Source organism: Hemitrygon akajei, chromosome 15 (genome assembly GCF_048418815.1).
Source record: "Hemitrygon akajei chromosome 15, sHemAka1.3, whole genome shotgun sequence".
Classification (NCBI taxonomy): Eukaryota; Metazoa; Chordata; class Chondrichthyes; order Myliobatiformes; family Dasyatidae; genus Hemitrygon; species Hemitrygon akajei.
This window is the reverse complement of record NC_133138.1, coordinates 75,385,050-75,404,354: the sequence shown is the minus strand read 5'-3', so window position 1 is coordinate 75,404,354 and position 19,305 is coordinate 75,385,050. Positions and strand designations below refer to the sequence as shown.

At 40.3% G+C, this 19,305-nt stretch overlaps 1 protein-coding gene across 2 annotated transcripts in view; it reads left to right on the top strand.

Moving 5' to 3' along the window:
• The first annotated feature begins 509 nt into the window (after window positions 1-509).
• The window catches only part of LOC140739469 (lysine-specific demethylase 3B-like), a 119,916-nt gene continuing 101,120 nt past the window's right edge, over window positions 510-19,305 (top strand). The window contains exon 1 of one of the 2 annotated variants that reach the window (XM_073067792.1): window positions 510-886. In XM_073067792.1, the coding sequence (XP_072923893.1) occupies window positions 710-886 (177 nt within the window). In that variant the 5' untranslated portion in view covers window positions 510-709. The remainder of the gene's footprint in view (window positions 887-19,305) is intronic. The other variant, XM_073067791.1, reaches the window with a different exon arrangement.

Sequence of the window (19,305 nt, the reverse complement as noted above, 5' to 3'; positions counted from 1 at the left end):
TAGATTACATATAGTTATGGTTAACAAATAGTTTCAACAGTGCAGACAATACCATAATTGATAAAAGACTGACAAGACCACATAATTATAACACAGTTTCAACAGTGCAAAGCAATACTGTAATCTGATAAAGAGCAGTCCATATGAAACAAAACTGAAAATGATGGAAACTTCAGCAGGTTAGACAGCATCTGTGGAAAGAGAAACAGTAGTTTTCGAATCTGTGATCCCGTTTCCCTTTCCACAGATGCTGCCCAACCTTCTGAGTGTTTCCAGCATTTTCTGATCTTAATTTAACTGATGTTGCTCCAACTGGCTTTCGTGTCCTAATTCGGATCGAGCTTTCAGAGCCTTTAAAAGATATAGAATGATGTAATATTTCTTCTTTCCTTTCGTTGGTGACACGTTTGCAAGCTCTGCAGGTACCAAACTCCAAAAGCAGAAATGGTGCCCTGACGTTTGCGTAGCAGCTGAGCTACTGGTATTCCGGTCCTCTAGGGGACGCTGTCATCACGAGGTCGCGGCGACGGTGAAATGCTAGTCCTCCGGCCTGGTGGGGCGCTGTTCTGACAGGTTTCGTCGATCCGGCTGCAGTGGCGGTGCAGAAAGTGTAATGGCGGAATCGTTGTGATTCCGTTTCAGAGAGTAAACCGTGCTTATTGGAAAAGGAATAAATCCATCTCCCCTTCCTCCAGCCCTTTTCCTCTCCATGGCGACGGTGGGAACCGAGCTGACCGGGAAGCGGTTGCTGTGCCTCTTCGGGGATTCGGCCACTGGTGGTGCTCGGCCCGGGTCTGGGCCCAGCCAACAACAACCCCTCTCTCTCCGGGATCGCGACTGGCATGCTGGCCTCATCCGGGCCGTCCTCTCAGGGCCCTCACTGACGGTGAGTGACGGCGCCTGGATTGGCCTGATGGGCTGCAGTGCGTTGTGCGTAGGGGTATTGGGACCAGGGTATAGAGCGGAGATTCCGGGCATTAGTTGGTGGAGGAGGTCATCAATGGGTGTGGGGAGAGTAGGGTCTGATTCAATGGATCTAAAGGGGAATAGTTTAGGGAGAGATGAAGCATCGCGGCGAAACTGGCGCCATACAGAAATTGATGGGAAGAAAGGTATCTTCTTCCCCCCCCCCCCCCCCCCATTGTTGAAAGTAACTTTTTCAGTTAAGGGACGCTGTGTATTTCAGATATATTGCGATCAGTGGTGACCTGTTCAGCCCACCCAAAGAGCTTCCCTCTTCCTTAATGTCTCGGGTTTAAACTAGTTTTAAGGGGTGGGGGTTGGGAGAGTCAGGAGAACACGCTGCACACTGGCGATGCGCCCCCTCCCCCTTGTGTGTGTACACACACTCACACTAACAAACAACAAAGGGGCCCCTCTGCAAATGTGTCCACAGCCGTCCAGGCGAAGGGACATCAGTTATCTGCCGTAATGCATTCGTGTGCGTCTTCTTGCATATTACATCAAGTATCTACTTTCAAATTGTTTGCATATAATTTGCTCCTCCAATTTGGTGGAAGTCCATACTGGATTTTTAAAAAGTGGTATTAATGGGTGATTCGAAGGCGAATGTTTTTGTCCATTTTGGTGAGATGGGTTCTTTTTGCTTGATCTTGACGGCACCAAAGTACGGAAACTAAGAACTTAGCTGAATTTCACTGAAGTTTTCAACTTATTGACGTAGTTATTTAAGAGTGTTTGATTTGCATTTATTGAAAATTTACGTTCAGAAGATCTGTAAAACCAATCAAAACTTGCACTCTTTGAGAAACTTTGCTGTGATTTTTTTGCCATAGCCTATGTGTAAACCGTGTATGGTGATGGAAACTATTCAGAAGATTGCTACAAAACGTGGTGTGTATGTTGGGATGTGGTTTTATCAGCAAACACATATATTGAAGTTTAAGTGTGAAATCCATTTGGTTTGAAATGTCATTTAATCCTAAATAGGACCTGAACAGTTTTGAAGATTTAGAATACAGTTCAATCGTAGTTAATCTGTATTTATCCACCCACAGTTATCAGTGTGTATTTACATATGCAAGTTTTGGTCTTTTTAAAATTTGTTTTTTTGGGGTTTCTTGCTTTGTGACTGCCTGTGAGTAGACAGATTTGAAGGTAAATAATTTATACCTTTGGTAATAGATGTGCTTTGAATCTTTGAAATTTGATGCAACAATGGAGATTACTAGAAATACACCAGACCAATCAGGATCTGTTTGGATTTATTCAGCTTCAAAATTTTGCCTCTTTGTGATCACAAATCACTCTTAGAATGTTTTCTTGATGTTATCTGTTCTGTTTATTAGCCTGGTTGCAATTTTTTTTTAATGATGTTGAAGTAGTGATTTAATATTTATTTTATTTCAAACCATTGCATGTTTTGTGAGTAAGGTGTTTTTGGGTAGAAGGAATCAATCTCTTGCTATAGCTATGGTAGAACAGGTGTTTATGATTGTTTATGCACAAGTTGAATTCTCATAGTGATCCCTGCCTGCCAAAAATGACCACATCACTTGTATGTACAGCACGTGTGTAATTAGATTTCTCAGTGTGGGTGAAACTACACTGCAATGGCTTTGTATGTTATTGCACAAATTGTGAATTACAGAAACTAACATGGGGTATGTTGTACTTATTTCAGAGAGAAAGTAAGTTACTTTTTTCCTTTTAAACACTCAATGAATTGGGTGCAAGAATTTGTGACTCAATAACAGAAGGATCAAGTTGCTTCTGTGTAAGAATTTGGTTTATGTACATTTATCTTACTGCTTTTCAGTTGAGGTATATTTGTGTCATGATTAATGAAACTAGTGACCATTGCACAATCCCCTCTTGGAGGGAGGGGAAGTAGTGCCTTTTCCAGCTGTGCCTGATGTCCAACCCTTCTTTGCGCCTCAGACCAACTGTCCCAGCCCTTTTGGGCCAATCCTTATTCTGACGTTACAGATCTGGCTTTCTAAAGGAAAAAGATAACTTGATCTTTAAATTTGCAAACGGAATCAAATATTGAATAGTTGTTGATCTGACTTGAAAGGCTCTTTTACAATAAGAAAAAAATAGTTCAGTATTTGATGGCATAAGTGCTTTGAATTGATCATTCATTTGCATTGTTTATTGAATTTTGTATTTAGGCTTGACGTTTATTCCCAATCTGGCAGATTTAATGCTAATGGCCTGAATTACATTTACTGAATTTATTGTTAGTTTCAAGTACACTTGGATAGATATATTAATACCACCAATTAATTTAAATTGATGATGTTAACTATGAGAGTTTTGGTCCTTTCTATATCATTCCAGTCAGTTTGATTGGCAACAACATCTCCATTACAATTTCCATCAGCACAGGTGCAGCACGGGTCTGTGCTTAGACCCCTGCTTTACTTGCTTTGCACTTATGAGTGTGAGACTGAGCGCAGCTCTGATACCATATTTAAGTTTGCTAATGACACCAGTGCTGTGGGCCGAATCAGAGGTGGTGACGAATCACCATGTAGGAAAATCTGATGCCACAACCACCACCTCTTACTAGGTCAACAAAACCAAGGAGCTGATTATTGACCACAGGAGGGAGAAATCAGAGGTCAAATGAGTCAGTCCATATTGGGAGATCAGAGGTGGAGAGGGCCAGCAACTTTAAATTGGTGTTATAATTTCAGCGGACCTGTCTTTTGCCCAGTTTAATTGCAGTTACGAAGAAAGCAAGGCAGTGCCTCTACTTCCTTAGAAGTTTGTGAAGATTTGGAATGACATCTAAAACTTTGACAAACTTCTATAGATGCGTGGTGGAGAGTATATTGATTGGCTGTTTCACAGCGTGATGTAGAAACACCAGTACCCTTGAACAGAAAATCCTACAAAATTTAATGGATATGGCCCAGCCCATCACAGGTGAAGCCCTCCCCACCATTGAGCACATCTACATGAAAGCAGCGTCCATAATCAGGGAACCCCATCACATAGGTCATGCTCTCTTCTCGCTGCTACCATCAGGAAGAAGGTGCAGGAGTTCGAAGGCTGATTTATACTTGTGCGTATGGGCTAAGCTGCAGTCTACGCAGTAACCCTGATTTTCACTTCTGCATCACTCTACACTTGCGTTGGTGTGCGCCAAAATACCAGTTGGTGGTGGGGTTTCTTTGCTACAAAACGTGGTGTGACGCACAAGTATAAATCAGCCTTCGGGACTTGAACAACCAGGTTCAGGAACAGTTATTGTTCCTCAAGCATCAATCTCTTGATTATTGAGGATAACTTCACTTGCCCCCTCTCTGAACTGTTCTCACAACCTATGGACTCACTTTCAAGGGGTCTTCATCTCATGTTCTTGATATTCATTCTTTTATTTCTTTTTCTTTTTGTGTTGGCACAGTACACTGGTTGTCCACCCTATTGGTGTGGTCCCTTTCATTGACTCAGTGTAGTTATTGGATTTGTTGACTATGCCCACAAGAACATGAAACTCAGGATTGTATATGGTGACATGTATGTACTTTGATAATAAATTTACTTTGAATTTTGTCCACTTCACTGTACACTTGATTTACATATACTTTCAAAAAAAAAAGCCAAAATAACTGGCTTGCCACAGAAAACATGGATTTTATAAACTAGATCTAGGTACTGAACCTATATTAAGGTGGTGAATAAAAAGCAGAAAACTCCAAAATACTAAGAATTTGAAATAAAAGCATGCAGATTTTCTTACTAAGTTATGAAGCATCTGTGCAGGGAGAAGTAGAAGTCATGTTTTTGTTCACTTGTAACTTAACACTTACTATAAACCACCCTTAACTTGTTTGGCAGTTATCTCAGTCAGTGTGATGACAGTAAATTTTCAAGCACTTAATTGTATCTTGGCCTGGACCATGATCTCACCTCTGAACGTTAGACAACTGTCTCCCAAGTGATCATTAACCTTGGAGATGCATATAAGTTGTGTGAGGATAAGGTGCAAGAGAACACCTGAGGAAATCAGGAGGGCTAAAAGAAGATGCCAGTTTGCTGTGAAATACATACAAAATACTGGAGGAACTCTGCAGGCCAGGCAGCATCTATGGAAAAGAGTGCAGTTGATGTTTCGGGCCGAGACCTTTCATCAGGACTGGAGGGAAAAAAGATGAGGAGTCAGAGTAAGAAGGTGGGGGAGGGGAGGAAGAAACACAAAGTGACAGGTAAAATCAGGAGGGTGGGAGGGGGTGAAGTAAAGAGCTGGAAAGTTATTGATGAAAGAGATACAGGGCTGGAGAAGGGAGAATCTGAGAATCAAGGTGTTGCTTCTCTAACCTGCGTGTGGCCTCATTTGCGACAGTAGAGGAGCCAAGGATTGACATGTTGGAATGGGATGTGGAATTAAAATGGGTGGCCACTGGGGGATCCTGCTTTTTCTGACGGACAGAGTGGAGGTGCTTGGCAAAGTGGTCTCCCAATCTATGTCAGATCTTGACAATATAAGTTCGCTATAGCAGCAGAGGATTAGAGGATAGCAAATGCTCCATTGTTTACAAAAGGGTCTAAGAATAAGCTTGGAAACTATAGGCTGGTGAGCCTGACATCAGTAGTGGGAAAGTTACTGGAAGGTATTCTAAGGGACTGGATATCTAAGTATTTGGTTAGACAGGGAATGATTGGTGATAAAGTCACCATGGCTTTCTGCATGGTTAGTCAAGTTTAACCAATCTTGTAGAGTTTTTCAACGAAGTTACCAGTAAAGTTGTTAAAGGCAAGGTAGTAGATGTTGTTTACATGGACTTTAGCAAAGCCCCACATGGGAGGTTGGTCAGGAAGATTCTGTCACTTGACATTCAAGATGAGGGAGTAAATTGGATTGGACATTGGCTTCATGGACGAAGCCAGAGAGTGGTTGTAGATGTTTGCCTCTCTGATTGGAGGCCTGTGACTAATGGGGTGCTGCAGGGATTGGTGCAGTGCCTATTGTTATTTCTCATCTATATCAACAATCTGGATGAGAACGTAGTTAACTGGATCAGCAAATTTGTGCTGTGGGATCTAGACCAGTTGGAAAAGTAGCAGATGGATTTTAATACAAGTGTGAGGTGTTGTACTTTGGGAGGATCCAGCTCAGTAGGCCTTACATGGCAAGTGGTAGGGCACTGAGGAGTGCGGTAGAATAGAGGTGTGGGAATACAGGTCCATAATTCCTTAAAAGTGTTGTCCCAGGTAGATAAGGTTGTAAAGAAAGCTTTTGACAAGCTCAATATCTTGTGTACTGAGCTTGAGATATTATGTTGAAATTGTGTAAGAAGTTGGTGACGTCTGATTTGAAGTATCGTGTGCAGTTTTGGTTACCTACCTACAGGAAAGAGTAAAGGTTAGGATTTTGTTCTCTAGAATGTAGAAGTTCAAGGGGTATAGATAGGGTAAATACAAGCAGGGATTTTTCACTGAGGTTGGGTGGGTGAGACAATTAGAGGCCATTGGTTAAGGGTGAACGGTGAAATGTTTAAGGCCAACATGAGAGGGAACTTCGCTCAGAGGGTGGTGAGAGTGTGGAGCAAGTGGGCTTGATTTCAACATTGAAGAGCAATTTGAATAGGTACATGGATGAGAGGGTTATGGAGGGCTAAGGTCTTTGGTGCGGTTCGATGGGACTAATGATTTGGGTCAATGGGATGAATGGTTTGCCATTGACTAGATGGTCCAAAGGTTCTGTTTCTGTGCTGTAGACTTTCTGACTCTTGTATCCCCAAAGATTTTCCCTTTGCAGCCTGTGTTCTTACCTTTCTCATGTTACATGATTCTTGTTTCTTCCTACCTTGACTTGATTGCTTTCCTCCTTGTCCCTTCCTACTTCCATCTATGATGTGTCTGCCCTCTGCCACGTTTTCTCTCTACAAATGCTGTGAATATTCCGTGTATTCTAGCATTCTCTTTTGTTTTGGATTCTGACAACTTAAGTTCTGCAACTTATGATTTTGTTCTCTCTGCTACTGTTATTCGTCATACTCAGTTTTTAGTTCTGCAGGAAAATCAGCAACTATTAAGATGGTATTTTCTATTTTATTAATATATTGCATCTGTATACAAACATCCCAATGGTTGTGGAAGAACTGAGTTATTGTACAAGAAGTGATCTTTCCTGAGTGTTTGCAGGAAGAGTAAATTTATTTCTTTGCCATCTGTGCTAACACATGTTCCCTATTTTAGGTTAAGTGGAATTGTGATTGAACAGTTTGCCCTGTAACAATAGTTCTGCCAGGGCAATAGAGCTCAAAATTGAGGATATCTATAAGTTAGGCTTCTAATGTATATAGTTCATCGGTGTTTTCCTTAAAATTAATCTTTTCTCTGTTGTAATTATTTCCATTATGGTGGGACTCTAGTACTTTAAACCAAATGATACTTTGCATTATTGATACTTGGTGAAAAAAAAACATGACCTTTAGTATCTTCCTTATATGTCAAGTACCTGGACATATTTATGGGCAATATTATTCGAATTGTAGAAGTGTACAGCAAGGAAAGGAAACCGTTCCTTAAGGCCATTGACCACACCAATCGTCTAGCACTCATTTACATTAATCCTACACTAGTGTTATTTTTAATTCTTCCCATATTTCCATCAAGTCTATCATCTCTCTCCCCCCCCCCCCCCCCCCACCAGCTCCATATTCTACTACGTATTTCTCTTCACTATAGGGTCATTGGGGAAATTTACCTCAGTCAGTTACCCTGCCAAACAGTACAATGTTGGAGATGGTATTGACACTTTAAAAAGAAATAGTTGATTCTGGTTAAGTGGTCCATCAGTTAATAGGGGCAGCCACTATTTGGAACAACTCTTAAAAAAACAAAAGCTAATTGAGAAAATAGCCAGGATTTCCTTCATTTATTTGGGACACTGTGCTGCTTAATTGGGGCAGGGGACTTGCTGAACAGTTTCTAATAAGTATCAGTCACGTGAACTTGTGTGGCCTTTAGCCCCCACATCATGCTGAATGAATACTTTTAAAATAGAACATTTTGTCTGTTGTATCACATGATGACTGAAACCTATGCGAGAGAGTTTTTAAAGTGAAAAAGCCGTTGCATTGGGACTTCGTCTCTCTCAACCTCATAAGTCTAGGTCCAGTCAGACGAGTAGTCATCTCAAACAAAGGCCTTCCTTGGTTGCAGTGGTTAAACATAATTTCTGTGCTTTATCATGCCCTTAGTTCTCCATGAAGTATTGCAGAGTTATCTTCTTGGCTATTGGTTCTCACTGTTGATCTCATCTGCCCAGTCTGCTGGAGCTGACTTCACAAGCTAGGGCAGGCATGTCCCTATTTCACCAGGGTATCAGGCTCACCGACTACCCTCACCTGGTTTAGCCTGCTTGTCAAAGTGGTGTACTGGGGTGTTGCCACTATCTTATGCAAACAATTCTTGGAGCCACAGTTGAGAGCTCAGTGTCTGGTGAATGAGTTGCTCCAGAATGGACATGACAAGCCCCTTCACAGAGGTGTCACCCCATACATGCAGCATATACTGGATGAATTCTTCCATCAGTACCTATTAGGATTTGCATAACTGTTAGGAAATTAATGCAGTTTTTAGTACTGTAATAGCATTGGTAGTGTCTAATTTGCTCTGTATATTATTTAAATACATAATTTGTTTCTGAGTTTGTCTTTTTATACCTATTTAACTATTTCCATTAAACTTTGGCTCATTGGAGCAGCCTTTAAACTTGGTCAAAATGTATTGGCCCACTGTGTCCCAATTAACCGGAAGCTACTTTAGTTACTAATTTAAATACAGCATTGGTTTGATAATTTGTTACATAAAATGTGTGAAGATGGAAATTTTCTTCAATGCAAGCAGCATTAAACAGTAGGTTGATTGGATCATTAGACTTGTATTTTTTGCAGTTTTTTGGGGTTAATTATATCTCTTTCAGTTATCCAGGCACAGAGGAGATTAAAAGTAGTGTTTTTCTATTAAAAAAAACATTGGTTATTAAGTTTGTAAAGGAAAACTGTGAATTTGGTTTTGTGAGAAAATTAGAAGTGCTGGACGATAGTTGGAAGATAACTTAGTTGATTATGAAAGTTGACCCACTGATATGGGGAGAAAACTGTTTCTTCATTATTATCCATAATACATAAAGTTATTTGTGCCGTTTTGAATGTACATGTTTGAAAGCCATTTCTTGAAAAATGAAATGGCACTGTTGTGTCTGTTTTGAATAAAGGGTGGAAAGATTAAAATATTACTCTAAGTACCAAAAAGATGTTGTATTCCTGAGTTGTTATGAGGGAGGGTGGGAAAGGGCCTTGTTTTGCGGTTGTTGCTGTATTTGATTGTGTTCTGAGCATGTTGGGCATGCTATGTTTAGCGTTCAAATGTGTGGTGACACTTGCAGACTCATCTTGTTTTGATGTACATGTGATAAATAAATGAATCTTAATCAGAGTAAATCATAAATCTATGTGAATCATTTCAATTGGATAGGAATTATTTGATTATTGGCCAAACATGGACAAGTCAGATAGCTTAGGTATGTATATTTTTTGGCCTGGATGAGTATAGTACTTTGCATTATAAGAAGTAAATTGCAACACCTGTTAAAAATTTCAAGACATTCCATCTTTTTTCATTAAGGCTTGTATTGTAATGAGTTCAGAAATCGATGCATTGAAATTTATATTTAAATGGTCCATTCGATTTTCAGTTCTGTTTATACTGACTGGTCCTTTTGTAAACTTTTGATCCTTGCTTCACTAAGTGCTTCATTTATCACACCATGAATCTCAAATAATGAAGGTTATACTAAATTTCATTAATAGGCATGTGTGTAACTTTTTTGAAGAATATAATTGGAAAGCTGTGAATTTTGTCCACAAAACCATAGTGCATTGATATTTTTGTAACATTTTAGTCAATACAAATACTTTATTGTCACCAAACAATTGATACTAGAGCGTACAATCATCACAGTGATATTTGTTTCTGCGCTTCGTGCTCCCTGAAGTACAAATCGAAGTAAATATAATAAAAATTTAAATTATAAATCATAATTAGAAAATAGAAAAGGGAAAGTAAGGTAGTGCAAGTCAGGTCCAGATATTTGGAAGGTACGGCCCAGGATCTGTTCAGCAGTCTTATCACAGTTGGAAAGAAGCTGTTCCCAAATCTGGCTGTATGTATCTTCATGCTCCTGAACCTTCTCCTGAAGGGAAGTGGGACAAAAAGTGTGTTGGCTGGGTGGGACTTATCCTTGATTATCCTGGCAGCACTGCTCCGACAGCGTGTGGTGTAAAGTGAGTCCAAGGATGGAAGATTGGTTTGTGTGATGTGCTGAGCTAGGTTCACAATCTTCTGCAGCTTCTTCCGGTCTTGGACAGGACAACTTCCATACCAGGTTGTGATGCACCCTAGAAGAATGCTTTCTACGGTGCACCTATAAAAATTAGTGAGGGTTTTAGTTTTAATTTCTAAACTTTAGAAATTTAGCATCAAATTTCTTCAGCTTTCTCAGGAAGTAAAGGCACTGGTGGGCCTTCTTGGCAGTGGACTCTGCTTGGTTAGACCAAGTCAGGTCATTTGTGATATTCACCCTGAGGAACTTAAAGCTTTTGACCTATTCCACCTGCGTATCACTGATGTAGATGGGGTCATGCAGTCCGCTACTCCTTCTGAAGTCAATAACCAATTCCTTCGTCTTACTGACGTTGAGGGATAGGTTATTGTTTTCGCACCATGCCACCAAGTTCTTAATTTCCTCTCTGTACTCAGACTCATCATTACCCAAGATGCGGCCTACAATTGTGGTGTCATCAGCAAACTTATATATTGAGTTCGATGGAAACTTGGCTACACAATCACAATATTTACCTTTGCTACAGCAGTATCACACTGGTTTAAAATTTAGATTAACTTTTGGAACACATTTGCAGTGTCATGCCAGGATGTGGTTGTGGAGTGTGTTACCACAATGTTGACATCATCTTGATTTTGAAAGCAAACGCAATTTACTCTTTAAAGTTGGGCAATGCCACAGATACTTTAGCTGTCACATGAAATCTTGTTGAAATTCCCCACTCTCTATCCACCACACTTTTGTATAGTATCATAGTATTTCTTGCATTCAGCATTTACAATTCTTTATTTGTATTACTTTTCAGTTTTTTTGTGTGTCGTGTGTGTGCAGGTGATTTTGTATTTTTAAATTGATTTGGTCTTTGGCTTTATCATACAAATTTATTTATTGGTAGTCTTAAGTACCTAGATTATTTTCATGTAATCAGTTACCAATTCATTTTACATGAATTATTTTAAGGTACAGTAATTTATTCTTAGCTATTTATGGTACCCATAAAGATAGATCATAGTAGAATTTCTACTGGAGAATGAATAGAAATTTAATTCAGATCTAGATCTATTTTAGCTTCTACCAGCATTTCTCTTGTACTAAGCTGGGTAAATGGGAGAAAGGAAATAAGGAAGCAGAGTAATGTGCTTCTATCACAGTTGCAGTTGATGTTTAAATTAGTATTTGCTTTTATTAAGGTATGTTGTTCTGAGGAACACAAAGAATTTTATCTCATAACAATCTCCATGCTTCCTGTTAAATACAGAGGTCACCTTGAAAATGATCAAGGATTTTTTTCAAAAAGAAAATAACTATATTTCCCCTTCACACATTTATGTTCATAAGTTCTTTGATAACTTTGACTGCAGTGAATACATCTTTACATAAAGAACGGCTGGTTGAAGAATGCTGTCTTCATGGAGTTGACTTCATCGCCTTCTCCTGCGGAAGGCAGTGGAGGTCAAATCATTTAATATATTCAGGAAGGAAATACATTTATTTCTTAATACCAAAGAGATGAAAGAATATGGGAAGAAGGAGGGTTATTGAAGTGGATAATCAGCCATGATCATGTTTAATGATGGACTGTTGTTGAGCAGTCAACTCCTATTTTGTTCAGGGGGAAACATGATCTGCATTCAAAAGGCAGACAAGACTCCTCCTCCTGTGCAATATTCAAAGCCAGAGTAGGTTAAGAAGCAGTCCTGTGTGATAGGGGATAAAATGGAGCATTATCTTGTCATTGCTAACAGTTCATTTGTCAGAGATGGACACCAATGGCAACATCCCTGATCCAGCCATTGTCACCTGTGTAGTATATCATTGTCAGAGCGAGGGATTGCAAATATATCTATTATCTGCATTGTGACCAGTGCTGCTGGATTTATCACCATTTAATCCACTCTTATCAATCTGATCCCAAAGCACCAATCTTAAGACAATTTTTTATCTGTAAACTTTTGAGCTCTTGAGGAATGTGCACAGATAGATCTTCTTAAGGAGCATCTAATAATGGAAATGCCAGACTACCCTGTAGTCTATCATATGTGAAGGCACCCTTAGCCTCTCTCTCAAAGAGAACTGGTCAGTAGGTCCAGGAGCTAATTAATCTCAGGTGCAAAGTGTCCTAGTTTTCAAACTTCATTGTGCCTTTAAAAGAAACATCGCCATAGGTATCTCAGGACTGAGGTCAGTAGAAATCTCAAAACCTTAAAATGGTAGGTGGTAAGAACAGAGGACGTCAACGGCAGACTGGCAGCCGCTTCAGTGGGATTTCCAGTGCTGTCAAGCCCAGCTCTGCTTCGAACTAAGAATGGATGATACTAAGCTGGGTGGCAATGTGACATGTGATGAGGATGTTAGGAGAATTCAGGGTGACTTGGATAGGCTGGGTGAGTGGGCAGGTACTTGGCAGATGACGTTTAATGTGAGTAAGTGTGAGGTTATCCACTTTGGCAGGAAGGCTGATTATTATCTGAACGGTGTAGAGTTAGGTAAGGGAGAAATACAAAGAGATCTAGGAGTCCTTGTTCATCAGTCATTGAAGGTGAATGAGCAAGTGCAGCAGGCAGTGAAGAAGGCTAATGGAATGTTGGCCTTTATTACAAAGGGAATTGAGTACAAGAGCAAGGAAATCCTTTTGCATTTGTACAGGGCCCTGGTGAGACCATACCTGGAGAATTGTGTACAGTTTTGGTCTCCAGGGTTAAGGAAGGACATCCTGGCTGTAGAGGAAGTGCAGTGTAGATTCACGAGGTTAATTCCTGGGATGTCCGGACTGTCTTACGCAGAGAGGTTAGAGAGACTGGGCTTGTACACGCTGGAATTAAGGAGATTGAGAGGGGATCTGATTGTAACATATAAGATTATTAAGGGATTGGACAGGATAGAGGCAGGAAATATGTTCCAGATGCTGGGAGAGTGCAGTACCAGAGGGTATGGTTTAAGAATAAGGGGTAGGTCATTTAGGACAGAGTTAAGGAAAAACTTCTTCTCCCAGAGAGTTGTGGGGGTGTGGAATGCACTGCCTCAGAAGACAGTGGAGGCCAATTCTCTGGATGCTTTCAAGAAGGAGCTAGATAGGTATCTTATGGATAGGGGAATCAAGGGATATGGGGACAAGGCAGGAACCGGGTATTGATAGTAGATGATCAGCCATGATCTCAAAATGGTGGTGCAGGCTCGAAGGGCCAAATGGTCTACTTCTGCACCTATTGTCTATTGTCTATTGGATATGAGCATCAGAGACGCCAGGAGACGGAGAAGATTCTTCAAGAAGGGTTAAACTTTAATTTGCAAATCAAAGCTGAGACAGTCATTGAACTAGTCGCTGATTGCCCACCGATCCTTTGGACACAGCATTTTTAATAGCAATCTCCTGGTCCAGTTGCATTAGCATATGTAATTGGTCTATAGTTGCGTATCACATGTACATCCTGCCACTATTGTTTCTACCCATTGACTTAATCATGTTCTAATCTGCATCTCTTAGCTACCTCTCATTAACACACCATTGTCTTCTACATTCTTAAGATTTCATTCTCCTACTAAATTGGGTACATGCATAGCAAATAGCAAGTTTAAAATTTATACTTTTATACTCCAATACAGGTCAGAATGTTGTAGACTGTTTTGTGTGGGCACCATTGACTCCTGTCACACAGCAGCTTATTCAGTCCAGCCTTGCCACTGCTCCTCATGAACAAAAAGTCATGTCATATGTCAATAGAAAAAAAACAAGTTTTTGAGATGTTACGTATTCAGGCAACAATAAATATATGTGAGTTAGGCAAAGGTTTTTATAACAAATAACACGTGTATTAAACACTGAAAACAAACCCCCCAAAAGTAAACAAACACTAACGTAACCGGAAATCAGCTGCTGTGTGGCAGCTTAAACAGTTCTTAAAGCGATGTTGCAAAAACAGTTCTTTAAAGTGGTATTGCCAAAAGTTCAAAATGGTCACAGTCCATTTAAAAGGAGAGACTTTTTAAGACGATTTAAATTCTCTTTCACGTCGTTTTTCTTCAGTTTCCAAAGTCGAACTTTTCCCACGAAGTGTTTACGAAACGTAACGGCTTAAAGGCACTGACCTTTCCTTTATCACCATTCTCAATCCTTTCTGGTATTTCCCAGGGATTAATACGAGAATAGTCAACGAAATCCTTCCGAATGAGGATCACACAAAGTCGAACCCGTTTCACCGTCGAAAATCGATTCTTCTCGATCTTTAACTCCTGAACTCCGATCTTCACTCTCCACTGATTCTCAACTAGCAGTATTGTAAAGAAACTGCTGGCAATGACCTTTTAAACTTTAGGCATTAGATAAAACTTCATCTTTCCACTAAACTGCGTCATCACATTAAATCACTCAGTGGCATGAACATGGCAAATCCAGCGACGAATTGCCCTTCCTCACAGGGAGGGGTCCTCCTCTTATACCCTGTAAAAAAAACCTGTCACATGATCTCTACTGGCGGGAAAATGATGTCACTCCACCATCACAAGACCATTACCTCAAGTCCAGTATAACTTCAACCCCAGTCACATGACAAGGGTACCACTGTCACGTGTCACGAGTACGTAACAGAGAACAAATGTTTACCTTGCTTCAGTTCTAAAATTCCATTTCAGTTACAAATCCACAGTGTGCTCTTTAAGATCTGGGAAGAGGATATGTCAGGGGAACTTAGAAACACAGAATTGCAACAGTGCACTAAGAACAAAATTTTACTGTAGTGGCTACAGTGAGGTCTCCTTGCTGCTTGATCAAGAAAAGCCACTGTCAAGGTCCACACATGCCTTTTCTCAATGGGCATAGGGCTGCTCTCTCATTTGCTCTGGTTTCATTTGTGTAGAGCAGGAGTTCTCAACCTTTTTTTTGCCATGGACCAATACCATTAAGCAAGGGATTCATGGACCCCAGGTTGGGAACCCCTGGTCTAGTGGCTTAGTGGGTGTGATCTTCACTGCAGCTTCAATTGAAATGCAAGGAACAACCTTAACTACTATGTAGCCTTTTTCAAACTCACTAAAGATCTAATCTCTGTCAAATTGAAAGGATTTTTTTTACATTGTCCTTAAATTCAGCTGCCTGTAGAAATATGTTTCTGTCATACATTTGTGGTGGCATGCCTAACCAACACATCTACAATAAATACATTGTCAGTAAAGATTTATGCCTGCTAAGCTGTGGCTAATCCAGAGCACTAATGGAAAACTGCTCAAAATACAGCACCTACATTCCAAAGTAAAGAATCTTCAGTTATCATACTGCAATAAATAGGCAATGCCTGTGTTTGCATTTTTTCAATAGCCTAGGTCCAAGTCATTGTCAACTCATTTCCTGAGGTGTTTAAGACAAATGGGCCTTGCATACAAATTCCTTAAGACATAGGTCCTGTACTAAACTGCTCCCTCTGTGCAACTTGTCCTCTATAACATCAAGGGTTCACTGTGAGACACAGGAACATGTGGACAAATTTCTATATTTTGGCCAAAACTTCTCAGAAGGGAGACATCTATTCCAAAGTTTGCCATCACATTCAGTATACAAGTTCAAGTTAATTATCATTCAACCATACATGAATAAAGCCAAAGAAGTAATGTTCCTCCGGGCCCAAGGTGCAAAACATACAACCAGCAGCACATAGCACATATGGTTACAATTTCAGAAAGGCATGCAGTCACAAAGAAAACAATATAGACAAGTTCCTGAGTGGCATGACTGTAGATCAGGGATTCCCTACCTTTTTATATGCCATGGACCCCTACCATTAACCAAGGGGCCTCTAGACCCCAGGTTGGGAACTCTTGGCTGTGGATTGTCCTGGTCCAGCTTGTTCTTCCACTGAGCAAACACTAGAGGTCAGCACTGATGGGAGGAATGAGCCCCCAGCCCAGGATGGGTTCCAGCATGCCCAACAGAGGCCCCTGCTCTCCCCCACACTGCTTGGGCTCTTCTCAGCAAGTGACTGCAAAAGTTGACACCACAGCTTCAGCCTAGTCCTTGTCATAACTGAAGCAACATGGCTCCTCTGCTCTCAGCTTTGCCAATGAATCAGTGAACTGGACTTCCAGTGCTCTACATTACAAATGTTCAACAGGATCTGGTAAACAGAACAAAAACATCCAAGGTAATCACTAAACAGATACACAATACTAGAGCTGTTGCTTGGATTTCCAACATCTGCAGGTTTTCTCTTTGTGACAAGACAATCATTCACTCCGTTGGATCGCGAGCCATCTTAGCACAATGATACGCAATAAGTCCAGGTGACAACACAATAATGGTATGCAGTAAGTCCAATTCCATCACGATGAAGCAACTTGCTGATGGGATAGTCCTGCAGTACTTGATGTTCTTAGTATCTACAGTGATTTGCAATTGTAACAAAAGATGAACAGCTACACTTTTGGTTGAATGCAGAGTGGTCGCTACATCTGAGTGTGTACCATCTTACTGGAAGAAACATAACTTTGAGCAAGAAGGTGAAGTACAGGACATTAAAACCTGACATAAAATAGTTGTCTGCTCTGCACCAATGATTTTTGCTTTTCTATAGACTGAGAATTGGATAACCACAGCAGATACTTGAAGACACTGGAAAGTGCCACCTTCATAAAATTCTCTAAAACCACTGGAAGGATAAATTAATCTCTGTCAGTTTACTCTCCCAGGAAAATCCCCAGTGTTGAGGTCCTAATTACACTTAGTCTGTTCCATTGGGCAGGCCACAATGTTTGTGCATCCAATGCTGGGCTCCAGAAACAGGCATTCATCACAGTTACTGTCATGGAAAAAGATTAATAGGTGGATATGAAACCACTCAAGAATGATATCAATAACTCTGACTTTACAGAATCTTTAGCCATGTGATAGTTCCAAACTATGAAGGAGTCTTTAAGATACAGGTTTCCCCCGCTATCCAAAGGTAGAGTGTTCCTGTGAAACTGTTCGAAATGTCGTAAAGCAAAGAAGCAATTGCCACTAATTTATATGGGAAAAATTTTTGAGCATTCCCAGACCCAAAATATAACCTGCCAAATCAAACCAAATAACACATAAAACCTAAAGTAACACAAACATATAGTAAAAGCAAGAATGGTATGATAAATATACTGCCTATTAAAATAATATTGTATGTGTACTGTGTAGTTTCACTTATCAAAATCGGGAAGGCAGCGAGCCAAAATCGGTGTGGAAAAAAAGATCAGCACATACACGCATGTGCGCACAACTGCCCGCACAAGGCTTCATGGTTATGGTAGTCTTTCTTGGGGTAACACACGTATAAAGCAGGCATTTTTTTTGGTAAAAGCAAAAATCCTCTTTTGTTAGCGAAAACAGGTACTAATGTAGGTAAGTCTTTCATAACAACGAGCTGTCATAAGGCGAACGTTCGAAAAACGAGGGCCACCTGTAACACTGATTCTATTCATTAGAGGCATATACAAGTCCATAGAAATAAATGAAGAAGCACGTTGTTCTATAGAATTATCCATCTGCCCATCCTTTAGGCTTCAGCTTTTCTGATCTCAGAGGTTACCTTTGAACCCATAAATTAGGAATGGTATCAAGTCATCCTCAAGAGACTTGCTAGGAATTAAGATTGGTGAAACACTTGTCTTTCTTGCCATAGGGTCATTTGTAAGTTTTTTTGATTGTGGAATGAAAGTGTACAACAAAGCAGTTTTCCAAATTGTGCTTGGTCTCCTGAACTTAGCAAAGGCTATATTGCAGACAATGAACGGTACAGGTGGCCCCCTTTTTTCAAACATTCGCTTTACGACAGCTCGCTGTTATGAAAGACCTAACATTAGTACCTGTTTTCACTAACCAAAGAGGATTTTTGCTTTTACGAAAAAAAGACGCCTGCTTTATATGTGTGTTTACCCTGAGACAGACTACCATGACCGTGAAGCCTTGTGCGGGCAGTTGTGTGTGCATGCGTGTATGTGCTGATTTTTTTCCCCCTCTCCAAATCGATTTTGGCTTGCTGTCTTCCCCATTCTGATAAGTGAAACTACACAGTACATACAATATTTCTATTTTATATAGGCTGTATATTTATCATATCATTCCTGCTTTTACTATATGTTTGTTTTATTTTAGGTTTCATGTATGATTTGGTAGGTTATTTTTTGGGTCTGGGAATGCTATCAGTATAAATTGATATTTCCCCATATAAATTAATGGTAATTGCTTCTTCACTTTACGACATTTCGGTTTACAAACAGTTCCATAGGAACGCTCTACCTTCGGATTGCAGGGGAAACCTGTAAAACTAAGTGAAACGGACTGTTGACAATGGAGAAGAGAAAGCTAAACAGATACAGTACTGCACAAAAGTCTGAGGCACATGTTAAAGAGTTCTGTAAAGTGAAAATGATTTCAAAATTAATGAAATGAAGGTTCTAAAAATCAAATTTACTATAGAGAGCAGCAAGCAGTTTAAAAAAAAATCAACTGAATATTTGGTGTGACCACCCTCTGCTTTTAAAACTTCGATGAGAATCTGCTTGTACTTCTCAGCATTGAGGATTCCATTAATTCTGAGCAGATCACCAACTCAATTTGCAAAAGTGCAGCCCCAAACCTGCAGGGAATGTCCGGCATGCTTCACAGTTGGCTGGAGATTCTCAACCATATAACTCTCTTCAATGGACAAACAGCCTCCTATTTGAGCCAAAAATCTCGAATTTTGACTCATCAATCCTGAGCACTTGTTGCAATTGTTCAGCACCCCAGTCCTTGTGTTTTTGTGCGTAGTTGAGTCTCTCAGCTTTGTTTCCACTTCAGAGCAGTGGCTTTTTGGCAGCATCTCTTCCATGATGACCACTTCTGACCAGACTTCTCTGGACTGAAGAGGGGTGTGCTTGGGTTCCTGTGGTTTCTGTGAGCTTAGAGCCGATAGCAGTGTTAGACCTCTTACAAGGGTGCCAGTTTGATGTAGTTTGGGTGCAGTCTTCTGCACTCAGTTTCT